The sequence below is a fragment of the Rattus rattus genome, chromosome 8 (assembly GCF_011064425.1).
Source record: "Rattus rattus isolate New Zealand chromosome 8, Rrattus_CSIRO_v1, whole genome shotgun sequence".
NCBI lineage: Eukaryota > Metazoa > Chordata > Mammalia > Rodentia > Muridae > Rattus > Rattus rattus.
In genome coordinates, this window is record NC_046161.1 from 66018251 (window position 1) to 66035596 (window position 17346).

General features: G+C 48.1%; 1 protein-coding gene across 1 annotated transcript in view; it reads right to left on the reverse strand.

Moving 5' to 3' along the window:
* The window catches only part of Cgnl1 (cingulin like 1), a 150417-nt gene that overhangs the window by 99853 nt on the left and 33218 nt on the right, over positions 1 to 17346 (reverse strand). The window contains exons 2-3 of the mRNA XM_032910331.1: positions 2242 to 3837; positions 1098 to 1192 (exon numbers count right to left, since the gene is read on the reverse strand). Coding sequence (XP_032766222.1) covers positions 1098 to 1192; positions 2242 to 3822 — 1676 coding nt within the window. The 5' untranslated portion in view covers positions 3823 to 3837. The remainder of the gene's footprint in view (positions 1 to 1097; positions 1193 to 2241; positions 3838 to 17346) is intronic.

The window sequence follows — 17346 nt, forward strand, 5'->3', positions numbered from 1 at the left end:
AATGAGAAGGAAGAGAAAGAGAGGAGAAAGGTGGGAGAAAAGGATGAAGAAGCCCAGAGGAGGGGGAAGGGGGGAGGAAAGGAGGAACGAGAGGAGGCGGAGAGGGAGAGAGGGAAGGGAAGGGAAGGAAAAGGACTGTATTTCGAACCCACTCTGTCAGCTCTGTCATGCTGACAAGTCACGCATAAATCACAGAAGACAGACAAGCAGCCAGTGTTGACAGCTGCCCATCTCATGGCCGGGATCTTCATCCCCCTCACTACAGAGCTTCTGTCTGCCTGGTTGGGCAGAGAACCCAAGTGCCTGGGACCGAGTCTCCCAAGATAAGCAGGACAAACACTGCTCTCGGATGCTTGACGTGCTTAACAATCCTGAAGTCCAGGCTCGGACCAGGCCTCCCTCGAGGAGAAAAGGATGAGCTTCCAGTTGTAACTTCCAGTTAGGGAGGATGGAGACTTATGTGGCATGAAAGACCTCAAGGTGGGGCTGAGCCAGCTCAACACTGACTGACTGACTGACTGACTGACTGACTGACTGACTGGTAGGTCTCCCCATCTCCGGACTTGTTTTGATGCAATAAAGGCACCATTTAAAACACTAATCTCAGGCAAAGGGCATGAGTCAGTGAGTGTACCCCTGAGTTTGGATCCCAGCACACGCATAAAAGCTGCCCCAGTGTTTGGAGGCAGAGACGGGTAGATCCCAGGGCCTTGCTGGCCCAGGCTAGCCGAAAGTTGGAGTTCCAGGTTCAGTGGGAGATCTTGTCTCAAAAGAACCAAGGTGAGGGCGACAGAGGATTCCTGACTTTGCCCTCTGACCCTCCCACGGACACGTATGTCAAATGTTCCTGCACACACATGTGCACACATATTCATACATAACGGGGGCACACACATACACAAATACGTCTCTATATTTTTGTAATTGTCTTACAAAGAACACCTTCCCTGCCCCCTACACCGAGTTTGAAACTGCATCCATAGAGACGGAGCCCTCAAATGGCTCAGGAAATAAAAGTTAACTATAGAGCCTCAAATATGAGCCAAGGGCCCCGCTAGAAGCAGCGATGACCTTGCTCTTTAAGGAAAGCCACCCACCCTTCTCTGAGGTAATTGTAAAGGATCTGCTTGGCGGTCTCCTCGTTGGTTTGTTGTGTGAGCTCCTGCTGGCCCTTTAAGAGATCTGGCGTGGCCTGCAACATAATAAAGTTGTTATTAGACCAGGAGGGTGATGCTCCCAGGAAGATGGCAACAACCTGGAAGCAGAGGCTTTTAGCCCACTCCTTCCCAAAACCAATTTCTTAAGGTCAGCCTCCTCAGCCCCGCAGCTTTGAACCCTCGGGTGAGGGACTCCCCATCCCCTGGAAGGTCAGTAGCAATGCCTTCACACAGCTGGCGCCATGCTACAACATCATAACGCCTGGAAGCCACCAGCCTTATCATTGTTTTATTACTGTTATTATGGTTTTTACTGCTATCAAAACAACCAATGTACCACTTAGAACCTACTGTGTAATTGACCTAAATTAGGATTAGCCTAATTTTTCAGACTGGAAACCAAGCCAGTCACTTATACGGACACAAACCTAGCCTCAGAACCTAGGTGTTAAAACTCACTCTATATACACCTAGATGTCACACCCTTAGAGAGAAATGGCTCTCTCTGTACTGTTCAACAGGGACGGGTGCAGAAAGTGAGCCCATCAGCACTCAGAATAACCTAGAAAACATACAGTTGGCAGTGGGACATAATCTGATAAAATAATAATAATAATAGTAGTAGTAGTAGTAGTAATAATAATAATAATAATAATAATAATAATAATAATAATAATAATAAAATGTGCAAGGGCTGTGGAGATGGCTCAGTTGGTAAAGCACTTGCCCTGAAAGCGTGAGAGTCCGAGTTCGATCCCCAGCTGACATGTAAAAGCCAGGCACTGGATATGACTGACGCCTCAGCACTGGGTAGGTGGAGACAAGTGTGACTGCATCAGTGAATGCCAGACTCAGCGAGAGATCCCATCTCAAAAAATCAAGTGGAGTACAATAAAGGAAGATGCTAGCCCATGCCCTCCACACGCATATGTGCCTGCACACCTATGTATGTGTACATATAGGCAAATGTGCACTCACACACACAAAATCATCAAATGTACTGCTACGGATTCGAGATTTAGGACTCTCCTTCCCAGGGCACAATGCTTAGGCCACTCTGAAAAGGAAAAAACACCACTGTTACCTGAGTACTCGAGTCGGAAGGAAATGTCTTCACTGAAATTTTCTTGGCACCAGAATCAGATGTGGCAGCCACAGCCCGGTTCTGTAACATCAACGTGGCGGTGGCTATTTTGATTTCTTCCTCTTTTTTATTCTGTGCTGGAAGGGAGGGGGCACCTGCCCCTATGCTTTCCTGACTTCCTTTGTTCAGAACTTTCCCGTCTTTGTTCTGCAGGGGAGGCTTGGGGTGGGCACCTTGCAGCTTTGCAAGGGTGGCAATGGGACTGTGCTTCCCACGGTGCTCCTGGGCCACTGACCTCTGCGGGAAGACCTGGGATGGCCGAAGGAGGTGTTCACTAGACTTGCCCAGATTCCTGCTGAACTCTGTGAGGTATTCTGTATTTCCCTGGAGACCAAATGGAAAGGCACTATCTACACTTCGGGATCTTTTCCTGTCGTCTGCATTGATCCTGTTTCTCCTCCCAGACCTTCCTCTTCTCTGAAGGCCAGGCTTTTGGTCAAACTTTTCAATTAACTGGTCCACACCAGGAATTGAGCAGGTGTCGATGTCCCGCCCAGTTCCTGGCAAGAAGGGAATATACCTTCGGTTTTCATGGCGGTTGACACTGTCAGCATGGATGGCGCATTCCTGATCATCAAGTAAAAATTTGTACAAGGAAGTGGCTGAAGTGGGAGTCGTGGATGACGAAGAGGACCTTCGTGACCGAGCTCCATCCAGGATGGGTCCTGCAGAATCTTGTCGTCTAAAGGGTAGTACATCTGGCCTGCTTTTCTTGGTTTCGGAGTAGGCCTGTGGGCTGGGGGCTGTTGGGGATTTCCGTCGAGGGGAAAGGGTCTCCTCTCCCACCCCTTCCTTGGCACACCTCTGAACATTCACACACACTGAGGTCTGCTTTTGGGGGTCTTCTATGACCACGGAGCTGCAGAGACGGATAGCTGTCATGTTGGTCTTGGCTAAGTCTTCTGGAGTAGGGCTGTTGGGCTGGGAACCGCAGGGTTTGGGAAAGCAGTTCCGGGACGTCTTACAGTTGGTCCCTTCCGCTGTTGTGTTTCTCAGCCAGGGACTCTCCGGTGGGTGATGCTTCTTTGAGTTCACCTCATTCTTTTCTGGGTCGTAGGGCTGCAGAAGCTCAGGGTGCCTCTGGAAGTTGAGCACGTGGGGTAGTTTTGTGGGCCCGTCTTTGCGTTCTAGAACTCCATTCCTGCCCTCATGGAAGGAGAACTGCTTCTGGCCGCTTACCGGGCTGGTTTGCAGGTATGGGTTTTCTGGAAGCTGCAGTTCCTCTGGCGTGTTCTCCTTCAACACGGTTCCATTGCTTGGATGTAGGGACAAGTTATTTATCATCGGAGATGGAAACGATGGCCTGTTTTCTGGGAAAGGTATGCCTGCTAGACACCGTTCAGTGTTATTCAGGACTATGTAAGGGTGGCCATCAATTCCCTGGACTCTGATACTGACACCATAGGAGCCTGCCTTTGAGGGCTGGGAATTCCTTGGCTTTGGAGTGCCATCACTGGCAAGTCTCAGGTGGACACCGTATTCCTGCTGCACGTGTTGGTATTCACCAAAATACAGCTCCATGGTTCACTGTCCCAGCTGGCAGGAGAGAGGACATTACATTAGAATCACATCTGTTTAGGCAAAGTCTGGGGTAATTATAAGGGGGAAATGTCAGGGTTCAAAGCCAACTGGACACTCTTTAGTGACTTCAGAATCCACGGCTGAGCACTGCCCTGCCCTGCACTCCTTTCTGGATGTCCTTGAGCCCGTGTGACTGCTGGCTTGCCAGCACTGGCTGCAGTCCTGGCCTGAGGGCAGGCTCTGGTGTAATGACCTCACCTCTGGCAGAACTCAGGCTCTGGTTTCCAGCCATTCTGGTCATTTTTTCCCTTAGTAGGTTTCCTCACACTTTGTCCTATTTATCTTTAACCAAGAGGGCGTTCTGGTTGCCAGCAATTAAGGGCAAGGTACTTTTCCATGAAAATAGTTAAAAGCTAAGAAAATCTGAGGCTCATCTTCAGTCTTCCCTTCCTCTGCCAATTCTCCTCTCAAAATGCCTTCAGGCCTTTCTAATGAACATCTGGCTTTAAACATCTTCTACGCTTATTTATCTTGTGTATGCATTTGTGTGCACATGTGTGCAGATGCATGTGTGCCACAGTAAGCACGTGACCAGAAGACATGCGGAAGTGAGTTCTCACCTTCTACTACTTAGACCCCAGGTCACCAGGATTGACAGCAAGCACCTTACCCCCTGGGCTATCCAGCCGCCCACCCTATCCAACTGTGTCTGTGCTTCCTTCCAATCCCAGCTCTTGCTACTAAAATATACACAAATATTTTAGTTGGTTTTTTTTTATTTTATTGGGTATTTTTATTTACATTTCAAATGTTATTCCCCTTCCCGGTTTCCTGTCCGTAAGCCCCCCTATCCCATCCCCCTTCCCCTTCTTCCATAAGGGTATTCCTCCTCCCCAACCACCCTCCCTTTCTCACCTCCATGCCCTGATATTCCCCTACACTGGGGGATCCAGCTTTGGCAGAACCAAGAGCTTCTCCTCCCATTGGTGGCCAAAAAGGCCATCCTCTGCTACATAGGCAGATGGAGCCATGGGTCAGTCCATGTCTTTAGTTGTTTCTTTACACATGGGATTAGAGAGATGTCCCAGTGACGAAGAACATGTACTTCTCTTACAGAGGACTGAGCAACCACATCGGGAGGCTCATGACCACCTGTAACTCTAGCTGGTGCAGGCCCAATACCCTCCTTCTGGACTCTGTGGGTACCACACTCACAATGGGTACAAACCTATAAACATGGCTTCCTCCTGGGAAAAGCCCACTTGCTGGCTACCCTAGCCACAAGGGAAGATTGGGAACTAAAGTCCTTAAAACCGTTTGCTGTTGGGGCTGGGGATTTAGCTCAGTGGTAGAGCGCTTACCTAGGAAGCGCAAGGCCCTGGGTTTGGTCCCCAGCTCCGAAAAAAAGAACCAAAAAAAAAAAAAACCGTTTGCTGTTGTTCCACTGCTGGGCTTCATGCTGGGCTACTGGTGTCGTATGACGAGGCAGAAGCCCCAGCGGCCATGGGTCCCTCTCACTCCATGCACCACTTGTTCCCGGTCCATTTCTTTCCCCTAGTGCTCCTGGAATTAGGGAGGGGTGCAGGGAAGAGCCGGCCCTCTCTTCAGGGTGTTGAGAACACTCCAAATCTCCAAGTCCTTAAGTGATTCCCTAGATGCTGACCCTTCTCGCCTGCATCTCTCTCTGATCGAGGGCTGCATTTCACAGCCAGCCGTCAGCATGCTGCAGGCATGGGGGATTTCATTCTGCCAGTGCAAGGCCTGCCCTTCCGTTGGCCTTGGCACCATATCTAACATCTCCACCCGCATTCTCTAGACGTTGTGGGTCTCAACGTGTTGATCCCTTGACTATCAGGAGAGCTGAGGAAAGGAGATAAACCTTTGAACTTGATCATCTTTATTACATTCGTTTAATATGTCTAGTGTGTTTACGTTTATGTGTGTGTGAGCGCACGGGCACATGCCATGACACACATATGGAAATCAGAGAAAAACGTATTCCTTCCTTACACTACTTAGGTTGCCGGTTCACACTCAGTTCATCAGGCTCGACAACAAGTAAGTATCTACTGAGCCATCTTGCCTGCCTTGGCTTGATAATTTTGGTGATAATTGACTGCTTCAAAATTAGTAGCATGTATAATTACACATAGTGGGCTTCCTTATGGCATTCTCATACATGTTTGTTTTCCCTATGGTCACACTTCTTGCCCTCTCCCTGCCACTAGAACCAATACTCATCCTCCTCTCAGCCAGTCCCCCTTTTAAGTGTGTGTGTGTGTGTGTGTGTGTGTGTGTGTGTGTGTGTGTGTATGTGTGTGTGTGTGTGTGTGTGTGTCCCAATGGTTTGAATTAGGCCAGCTTACAGGAAGGGCTGCTCGTGTCTTAAAACAGAGCAGGTGGGCAGGAGGGCTCTATTCTAAACACTGGCGATCTTACTTAGAGCCATGAACAATGCGTGGTGAACAGTACCAAACTCACCAGCCACATCTTGACCCCGTTTTGCAGCAGCATCATGGGATTCTCCCACTGTTTTTAAAAATCCTTTACAAATCTTCTGTGGGTAGCGCTGGGGACCAAACCCAGGGTCTTCCAGGTGCTAAGCAAACACTCTACCACTGAAGAGACCTCATCCCTGTGGCTTTTTCTTAAGACCCTCTACAAATGAACTCATCCACTGGGCTTCTTTTTATTCACCAATAATCTCCTCTTACGCTCATGCTGACTCCAATGAAAAAAAATTCTGATATTTTCTAATGAGAAGCTCAGTTGGGTTTTAAGAGTCATTGCCATAGTTACTATGATCAATGCTAATTACACTTCAGTCTTTGAATATGGCCACCATGGTTTATTCCCACTCCAGCTCCAGGTTGGTAAAGTGATTCGCATATCTGAATTTCATGAACCATTCACAGTTCACATTTCCTTCCCAACAAACCCCAACCCGATATTTTCTCGAAATGGTATTTCTCAGCTGGGCGCATTAAGCAAACATAGATTTCCTACCCAAGTATAAACACTGAATGAATGAATGACTGAATGAATGAATGCGTCTAAGGACAGCTGTTGTCTACTTCCGGGCACCAGGCCTGGTGTAAGATCCTCACACACATCCCAGACACATTTGCCCCATCAGGCAGCCCCACAAAGGGTTTACATAATTTGGCAGTAAACGCTGATCAACTGCCAGGATGCAACATTGTAGCACTTTGGCAAATAAAAGTGGCGTTTCGGAGTGGAAATGAGTCTTTCTGAAAAGGCTGCTTAAGCGATGATAATAGCCTTAGTTAGTGAGATCTATGGGTATGTATGCAGGAACAAAGACTCAACTCTTGGCAGAGCTCAAGACTCATGCCAGATGGAGACGTGTCCTCTCTCTGAGCCATCACACATGATCAGCAAGCACGAATAGTCACGTAAGGCTGGTGCATGTGTCCCCGCCTCTCCACTCTAACTCCCTGTGCCCTTGCCAGGCACAGCAGAGGGCATCCTGGCTCCCGAGAAAAAGCAGCCAGACCATCATAAACCTTATCTTGGCTTCCTTTCTCAGGATGACGATGCCCAAGCACGCGGCATGGTACCAGGCATGATGTTCAGGGGACTCTGTTTGCCTTGTGTGGATGATTCCACGCTGCCATACGAGTTATTTAAACTAGCAACTAAGAGGGAGGTGGAAAGCCAAGGAGCCTTAGTGCACATTTAAGGGAGTCTAGGACATAAAAAGAGAGCCATGGACCAAAAAGTGATTTCCCTTGAATGTGATGCTCTGGCTGCTGTCAGAGGGAAGCTGCTGCCAGGCTAATCAGGAACAAGTTCACACTTCCAATGACAAAACGTTTACTCCTAAAGGGCCTGCCTGAAGGACTGTGGGAAGGCAGGATTTTGTGGGGGGGGTGGGGGGGGGGGGGGATGTCCACACCAGAATCTCCACTGAAAGGGTGGCTGAGAGCTTGCGCAATCAGTAAAGGGCCGGCCACACATGAGGACCTGGATTCAACCCTCAGAACCTACATTTAAAAAAAATCTGAGGAAAAAAAAAAAAAAAAAAAAAAAAATCTGAGGAGGAGGAAGAGGAGGAGGAGGAGGAGGAGGAAGAAGAGGAAGAGGAGGAAGAAGAGGAAAAGAAGAGGAGGAGGAGGAGGAAGAGGAAGAAGAGGAGGAGGAGGGCTGGGGACACAGAGGCAAGTAGATCCCTGGAGTTTGATAGTCAGAATTGGTGAATCTCAAGATAGTGAAAGATCCTAGAGTTGAAAAACAGGTAGGTAACACCTGAGGAATCGCAAAGTTGTCTCTGGCCCATGAACACACACACAACACACACACACACACACACACACACACACACACACAGACACACACACACACAAACAAACACACAGAGAGACACACACACACACACACCCTGGACCAACAAACGCACACACAGACACACAAACATACACACAGACACACAAACATACACACACACACAAACACACACACACATACACACACTGAAAAATAAAAAAGTGAGACACTGGAAGCCTAAGATGAACAAAATGTCAACATATCCCCAAATTGTTCTTAAGAAAGAAAAACTACAGCCCTTCTTAAGCAAAGCATTATACGTTCCCTGGGTGCTTTCCACAGTACAAAGACAGGAAACTGACAAGGTTTTCATGATTGGCAGGCAGCCTCCTGGCACTCAGGGAAGCCTGGGGACACCATCAGGAAAATGAAGGTGGGATTTAAAAAGCTGAGCAGAACTCAAGGGAGCGTGGGTCTTATGTAACCTTGACAGTGAAATTCTCTGGTTTTTAAAACATTTTTTATTGTTTTTCGATTTTGAGTATATGTGTGTCTGTGTGTCTGTGTGTCTGTGTGTCTGTACACCTGAGGGCAGGGGCTTGTGGAGTCTAGGGGGCCTCAGATCTGCTGAAGCTGGGGTCATAGGCAGTTAGTTGTGGGCTGCCTGATGTGGGTGCCAGGGACAGAACTTGGGGCCTCTACAAGAGCAGCTCTTAATGCCTGAGCCATCTCTTGAGCCCCAATTCTTCTGTCCTTGGGGTAGGAATGACTGCATCCTTAGCACTGAGTGCTACAGCTCTCTGTCAGACCAACCTCGTCCGAAAGGAACGGCACAAAAGAAGCAAGAGGTGATGAGAAGAGTCCTTCTAACAGTACTGTAGCCATAGCAACTCAACTGGGGTCTCAGGACCAGGGTCACTCGGACTAACCTATATAACATACGCATTGCGCTACGTTTATGTGCCCCCCTACCCTCCAGACACCCACTTCACCCTTTATAAGGATGGGTCTGGTTGACCCACTTCTCCATCTTGGTAGCACACAGGTCACCTCTCTATTTACGGCGTTTTAATGTTTCCAAACAGAATTTTAAAATGTAGTGACTATGTGCTGGAGAGATGGCTCAGTGGTTAAGAGCACTCGTTGCTCTTCTAAAGGAACCAAGTTCAGTTCCCAGAACATACGTGGCAGCTCACGGCCATCTATAACTCTGGTTTCAGAGACCTAGTGGTCTCTTCTGGCCTCTAGGGCACTGTATGTATGTGGTACATAGGCATACATGCAGGAAAACACCAATATACAAAAAACAAAATAAATTTTACCAAAAAAAAAGTCTGACCTGAGGAGAGACTATCAAAGGTCACGTGCTGTCCCCTATGCTTCCAGTACACGCCCACATCTAGTAACCGATGCAGCAGGGCCTCATGTATTCAAGCTCCGGAAAAATATGCAGCTCGTGCTCAAAAGAGTGCTTGAGTTACATTCATGTCCTGACCCTTGAGATGGTTCCTAAAAGTCCCAAAAATACAGCCCAGATGCAGAAAGGACGGATGTGAGCTAGGGGTGTAGCTTAGCTCCTAACCCTGGGTTGGGTTGGGTCCCCAGTGCCACATAAACCCCGAGAGGGTAATGCCTGCCTGTCATTCCAGCACTGATGGCTGGAGGCAAGAGAACCAAAAGCTGAAGCCCATCCTTGGCTACCAAGCAAGTTTGAGGCCAGCCTGGTCTATGTGATACCAAGTTTCAAAGAACAGCAACAAAGAAACAAAACAAAACAAAAACAAAACGAAAAACAGATGGGTGAGCTGGAGGGATGTCCCAGGCATTAGGAGCACCGGTCACTCTTCCAGATGAACAGAGTTAGGGTCTCAGGACCCACATGCTGGCTCACCATCATCTATAACGCCAGTTTAAGGAGATCTGACATTCTCTTCTGGTCTCTAGGCACGTCCACAAAAGCATACACACACACTTAAAAACAAGCAAGCAAGCAAACAAACAAACAAACAAAAACCCCAAAGGCACAACTAGAAGAGCGAACAATGCACAAAGGGATGGGACCCCATTTCTAACTCAGGGACTGTAGTCAAATCCCAACTGGATGCATTAGTTACCTCCCTGGGTGTTTGCTTTGTTTGTTTTGATTTTTGTTGTTGTTTTGTTTTGTTTTATTTTGTTTTGTTTTTCAAGACAGGGTTTCTCTGTGTAGCCCTGGCTGTCCTGGAACTCACTCTGTAGACCAGGCTGGCCTTGAACTCAGAGATTCACCTACCTCTGTCTCCTGAGTGCTGGGATTAAAGGTGTGTACAACCACCGACTGGGCTGCTGAGTGTTTTCTTATCTGTAAAGTCAGGATAGCAAGAAAGACTTCATTATGAAAAGTGAGAAATCCGAGCCGTGCTAAATGAAAGAACTAGAATCCGGAAGCAACAAGAACCGGTATTGTACTTATGGCCACAGAACACTGTTGGTGCTCATGCTCTTAAATACTTATGAGGAAAAAAACCCCACTTTTGACCACACAACATTAACATCCCAAAAATAATTGATTAACTAATTAAGAAAGCAGAGGGTGATGAATCTAAAGTACAATGCTATGTCCACAGATGAGATATAATAAACATTGCCGATGTTCCCTAGGTGCAGCCAAGGTCTTAAGGCAGAGACCCCTCCTACTATCTTTGCCTCCACTATGTGGAGAACCAATGGGTAAAGAAGCACCCTGAATCTCCAAGCCCAGATCTGGCTTCTGAAGCTTCCTTAATAACACACACACACACACACACACACACACACACACACACACACACACACACACATACACACACACACACAGTTGTGGCCAACTGGTCAGGGTAGGCACAAAATCAAACCTACTGACCAATCCTGACATGCCTCTACCTTAACCTACACTCAAACAAAATCACCCAAGAAAAAAAAGTCTTCCTAAAATCACGTGGAATCTTTTCAGATTTCCGTCTTGTCCCAAGTTAGCACCGGTTAGCTCAGCATGGAGAAGCTCTTCTAACACAGGACATCCCTGCACTGTGCCTGCCTGTGCACTGCCACCAAGCACAGAGCCACAGGGAGGGGGCATCCTACAGATAACTAGTAGAAGTGCCTGTCTACACTATGTGGCCGGGCCTAGATTTATGACATTTCTTTATTCCTCTTTCCTTCCCTTCCCTCCCTTCTTCCCTTGCTCTCTCTCTCTCTTCTTTCCTTCATCCCTTCCTTCCTTCATCTGGGTGTTGTGTAGCCCAGGATAGCCTGGAACTCACTCCATGGCTAAGACGGACCTTGGTTCCCCTGCCTCTACCTCATGAGTGCTAGGATTACAGGTGTGCACCATCACGGGTCATGAGGTGCAGAGGGTGAACCCCAGGGCTTCATGCATGCCAGGCAAGCACTCTCAACTCAGCTGCATCCCTAACCCAAGGCTTTCACTGGCTGTACTTCCTGGGAAAAGCCCCATCCCTCCCCAGGGCTCACCCACTGGAGCAGCTTCCAGCGTTTGTCAGGCACTGGCACTCAGCTCCCTGGAGCTCTGCACAGGCTCCTCTGACAGGACATTTCTGTCCCCCAAAACCACTTTCTGACGTGTTCATTGTCCCGACATGCCAGATAGGAGGCAGGGTCCCTCCGTCCTGTCACTCAGGCCAGACCCTGTGGCATCAGCATGGGACACTCTTTTCACATCTTCTGGTGGATTGGTCATTTCCTCCCAGGTCTCGCACTCCAGTAAGGAGCAGCCTTGGGACTCCCAAAGTTCCAGCTTCACTGAGCCAGTTCTTGAGTCGTTCCATGTTCCGGCCTCCCACAGTGTGTCTGGTTTAATTATCCTGAGCTTCACTGGAGGGCCATAGACCAACACATCCCTGCATCCCACTCTACACCCCTGTGCCCATCTCATCCGGCAAAGCTTAGTGAGAAATGTCACACGGCCACACCTTGCTCCTTGCCACATTCCTGCCCAGTGGCTAGGAGGCACTGAGTGAATAAGTGAATGGGTGAGGGGACGAGTCCTTTTCAACGCACACAGATCTGAGTTCCCAGCTGGGAGAAGCTCAGTGTGTATGAGGATCTGAGTTTGAATCCCCAGTCAAAAGCAAAAAGTGGGGCATGGCTGCATGTTCCTATAAACATAGCACGGGATGGGGGGAGGTACCGGGGCAGCTTCTGGGCGTTTACTGGTCTACCAGCCTAGCTGAAACAGTGAGCCTCTGTTTCATAGGTCAAGGACAGAACAGAGGACACTTGACATTCTCCTCTGCACTACACACACATAACTACACCTGCATACTCATGTGTTCGTAACACACACACACACACACACACACACACACACACAGTTTTTATCCTTATGTTTTCCATAACAGGCCAGGGAGAAGGCTCAGTGGATAAATGCCTATAAAATCATGAGGACCTGAGTTCAGATCTCCAGTGTCCTTTAACAACAAAAAGCCAGGTAACCACCTGAAATTCCAGTGCTGGAAAGACAAAGACACACTGGCCAGTCAACGTACAATTCAGTGAGCTCCACACCCGGTGAGAGCCTGTCTCAAAAATAAGACCTGGAGCAGTGACTGAGGAAGACAGCCGATGCCAAGGCCAGGCTTCCTCATGCCCATTTACATACACCCATGATGGAAACCCAAGTCCCCAGAACAACTCCCTGTCCTTTAGGCCCCTCCAGCCAGAATGTTTATCTCTGCCTTAGGCACAAGAACTATAGTTCTACTGTGGCATTTCTCCCCACCAAGGACCGCTATGTCACAAGGTATGCATGCTGTAAGAGAGGGACCAGGCCCTGGGATCATCAAGCCTGCATCATTGGAGAAAAATCAACAATGTGCCCAGTGGACAAGTCACTTACAGGAACCTACTCCAAGAAGCCTACTGCAATAGAATCCTATGCTCACCCACCCCCCCCCCCCCGCCTTTCTGAGGACTGAGCTTTTTGAGGGGTCCCAGAGAACCAACTAGGGGTCCTACATCCACCCAAGTCCTCATCAGAGAAAGAGCACATGGGCAAATGTGGCAAAGCAACTATGAAACAGAGCCACTGGGAGGTGCTCCTGGGGTGCAGGCTCCCTATGTCCCTGACCCACCTCCTGACTCCAAATCACAACCAATCACGTCTCCAGCTGTCTCAATCTTCTGGGCAAAAGTACCAAATGGGCTATGTTACAAATGAGGGACACCTTCTAAAGACCATCTAGTAGAGTTGTTTAAAAGGGAGTGGGGGGCTAGAGAGATGGCTCAGTGGCTAGGAGCACCACTGGCTGCAATTCCAGAGGACCCAGGTTCAATTCCCAGCACCCACGTGGCAGTTCACAACTGTCTCTAAGTCCAGTTCTAGAGCACCTGATACCATCAAAAGACATGCATGCCGGCAAAACACATCAGTGCACATAAAAATAAATAAATCTAAACAAAGAAAGAAAAAGGAAAACAAACAAACAGAAGGGGCTAGGCATCCCCAGGCCTGTCGGACCAGCTCTTGGGAGGCAGAAGTAGGAAGATCATGAGTTCCAGGCCAGCCTACACTATACACAGTGAGTTCCAGAACAGTATAGGGTACATAAGAGCTGCTGTCTCAAAGTAAAATGGGACAAGCAAAAGAAAACTAGAACATTACACTGTCTTAAAACAAAAACAAATAAACTTCCTAAGACTGAACCTTAGCAGATCTGTACACACACAGATACAGGTTATCTCTCGTTCAAAATGACTATTATAGTTGGTGGCAGCAGGGACATTTCTGGTACAACCTTTCAACCTGCAACTCTCTTGAGTGACTGACTGAGAGAAAGGATATTATCCAAACCCTGGCCCAAAGCCACCAGACCCAAAGCCACACGGGCATGTTGTGCCTTATTCTCAATGACTCTTCAGGTCCTAGATGACCTGGCTACCATGGAAACACCCTGTGGTTTGGAGCAGCTTCTCTTTCCTGGAGCACCTGAGCACAGCCTCATCTTTGGCTCTGGGCTCTCCTGTGTCACTGGTACAGATGGCTGGGCCTTTATTGAACTACACCAGGCACGGAGCCATGTTTAAACACACATATGAGGTCAGGAGAAATGTACACAGGAAAAGGGCCATTCACATCTCCTTTCAGAGCAAAGATGTGTCTCCACTGGCCTCTGATTCCCAAGCACCAAATCCTTTTTTCTCTCCCTAAGAGGACTTAGGGTCTGCTCTGTCCCTTCCTACTCTCGGCCCTGGAACTGGTTTATGTAATAAAGCACCCTTATTGTGTGCAGATGTCTAAGTGAGGAAGTTTCACTGGCATGAAGACATCATCTAAGCATTCCATCCACCTTGGTTCTTTCTATAGCTCATAATTAACATATGGTAACGTGACATACCACCATACTGAACTCTTCCTCTACAGCCAAGCGGTAACATCCAGAGGCCATGCTATGATTGTACATCACCACTAAGTTCTTCCCCAGAGTCTGATATCATGCTTGCCGGCCTCCTGCAGCAGTTCTCTGGAGTGGTGGGGCCCTTGCCCCACAAAGCTTACACTGTGTGGGAAAGAGTAACATGAACTCTGACAGTTGTATGTGCTGTAAAGTTGCCTGGGAGACAGTTGGGCAGAGAAGGACCCCCTTTTGCTAGAGAGGTGTGGGAAGGCTGCTCTAAGAAGGGAACTTTTAGCTGGAAGGAGATTGCCAGCCTTGCACAGAGTGCCAAGCAGAGAGAGCAGTATGGACTGAAGTTTGCAGGGAAAACACAAACACAGACGCAGATACATACATACTTACATACTCACACACATACACATACACACACACACACACACACACACACACACAGAGTTAAAGATTCTACAAAGGCTGACAGATTAAACTTGCAATTACTGAAAGTTGGAATGTTGCAAATTCAGATTTAAATTATCTTGGGTTCTCTTTAGCTTCCTTTATAACCATTAGTCTAACCTAACAGCCTATAGTTGTCATGTGACTTTTGGTATGTGTGAATGCACCACTCCCTTCTAAGTGTCATCAAAACACAGCTTCTGAGACCTGAAACAGGGCCTCCCACTTTGCTGTAACCTGCTGCCCCCAAGGTCCCTTAAAAACATCTTGATTTTTATATAATTATAAATGCTACAGGAAAGCATTACCACACCGGAGTAGGTATTGGAGGCAGCCTGACTCCATATTCCTAGGCCAGTCTCTCATATCGCTTCAGAATAAATTACCTTGTATTCCTTGAAGGAGAGAGCTGTTTTCATGTCAACAACAGGCTTAGAACTCTGAGCCAGGCAAGTCAGAGACTTAGAAGGTTGAGCCAGATCCCAGACAGAGTGAGCAGAGCCTCACAAGGCTCCAGGGTTTGCCAAGGTTGGGGAAAACACCAGCAAGACTCAAAGCCATGCAGAAACCCAGGCCCGGGGCAACACAACTTGGAAGTGAGTGGGGCAAAGCTTCAGTGTCCTGTCGCACGGTGTGCTCAGCTGTCAGTCAAGGCGTCACCTGGGAGTGTCTTAGAAACACTGGGAGTGCTGCTCAGTGGGTAGAGTGCTTGCCCAGCATGCCCGAAGCCGTGGCTTGATCCCCAGAACTATACAAACTAGGTGTGGTGGTTGGGTCTGAAATTTGAGACATTTGGGAAGTATAGGCAGGAGGATCAAGGTTATCCTTAGCTACAGACTGAGTTTGAGGCTACCCCGGAGTACATGTAACTGTCTCAAAGGAGAAAGGAAAGCCAAGCTATAAGACAGCAACCTTCTCTCCCCACACTCTCTCCTTCCACCCCCTGGCGAAACCTCTGCCAGACCTGGCTCCTGTCCCCAGCCTGGAAGTACGAATGCCAAACATAACCTGGGGCCCATGAGCAAAGAGCTGAGCAGGATCAATACTAACTGGAGGGGGCGTCACTTTCCTTCTTCCTCCTGGTAGTTAAGTGTCGTGCTGAACGGCTGCCAAATTTCTAAGGGTATAGCAAGATCAGCGAAGGGTATGGTGAAGTTTTAACAAAGAACGGCAGTGTCAGCCCAGGGAACTATCTGGTGCCTCAGGAGTGCCAGGAAAGACATCAATAAGATAATCCAAATATACAAAACAAAGTCGCTCCTGTCTCTCCTCTCCAGAACCCACTGTCCACCTCCGCCCACCTCCTGGAGACAGATGACAATGTACAAAGGAAAAGTGTTCAGAGGCGAACACACCTGAGCCTCCCCCCAGATGAGCCAATGCCAAGATCCCAGTTCTGTGTTTTGGACACCCAAACCTCTGCTTAGCGATGCTCTTCTCCATCCCTAACACCATATCGCTCACACCAGTCTTGTAACCATAGCAACCGGGGTCCATCCTCCACCCTCTAAGCCCAACTGTAACATGGGGCCCCTTGTCTTTGCCTCATAGCGTCACAACAATCAACAGAATAGAAACTCTTCAGATTGCAATAACAGCGAAATTAACTCTTAAATGCACCCACTATGGACCTTGACGTCTTTGCTCTGAACATTAACCCACTCAGGACTGCAGTATCCAAAACAAGCCTCTGGACATTAACCCAGGTGGACATTAACCATTAACATGCAGCTCAGGCCGGGTAGCCGATGTGCACAGAACCTGAAGAACAGAGGCATTCGAACGCCTGTGGTTTTCCCCGTAAGGACTAATTTATGCAGTTTATTTTATTTTATTTTGTATGAAAACCAAAGGATCCTTTTTTTTTTTGGTCTCTGGCATGTCTCTCTTCTGGCGGCCTCCTGACCTCGGCTATGACCTCAGCAGACACCATGCTATGAAGTCTTAGACTAATGTACCTCGTGCCCTGACTGTCCTGGCAGCAGCAGGAAGCAGACATTCTTACTAAAACAGGTGTCAAGTTGTGAAATAGAACAGGCAACGTTTAAAAAAACACAACCACTGCAAAGATAGGAAAAGGGAAATAAAAACTGGAGAGGGAAAAGGAAAAATAACACAAAAGACAAAGAAAGGAAATCCTTGCTTGGCCATTTGGGGTTTTAAAGAAGTTGGGGCTCAGTGGTTAGAGCATTGGTTATTCTTCCAGAGAACCCATGTTCAGTTTCCCAGCACCTACGTGGTGGCTCACGGCCAACCATAACTTCAGTTCCAAGGGGGTCTGACACCTTCTTCTGACCTCTGTGAGCTCCAGGGAACACACATGCTATTCACACACGCATGTAGGCGAAACTCATACACATGAAACAAAATAAATCAATCTTTGTTAAAGAATTTAGATGACTTGGAG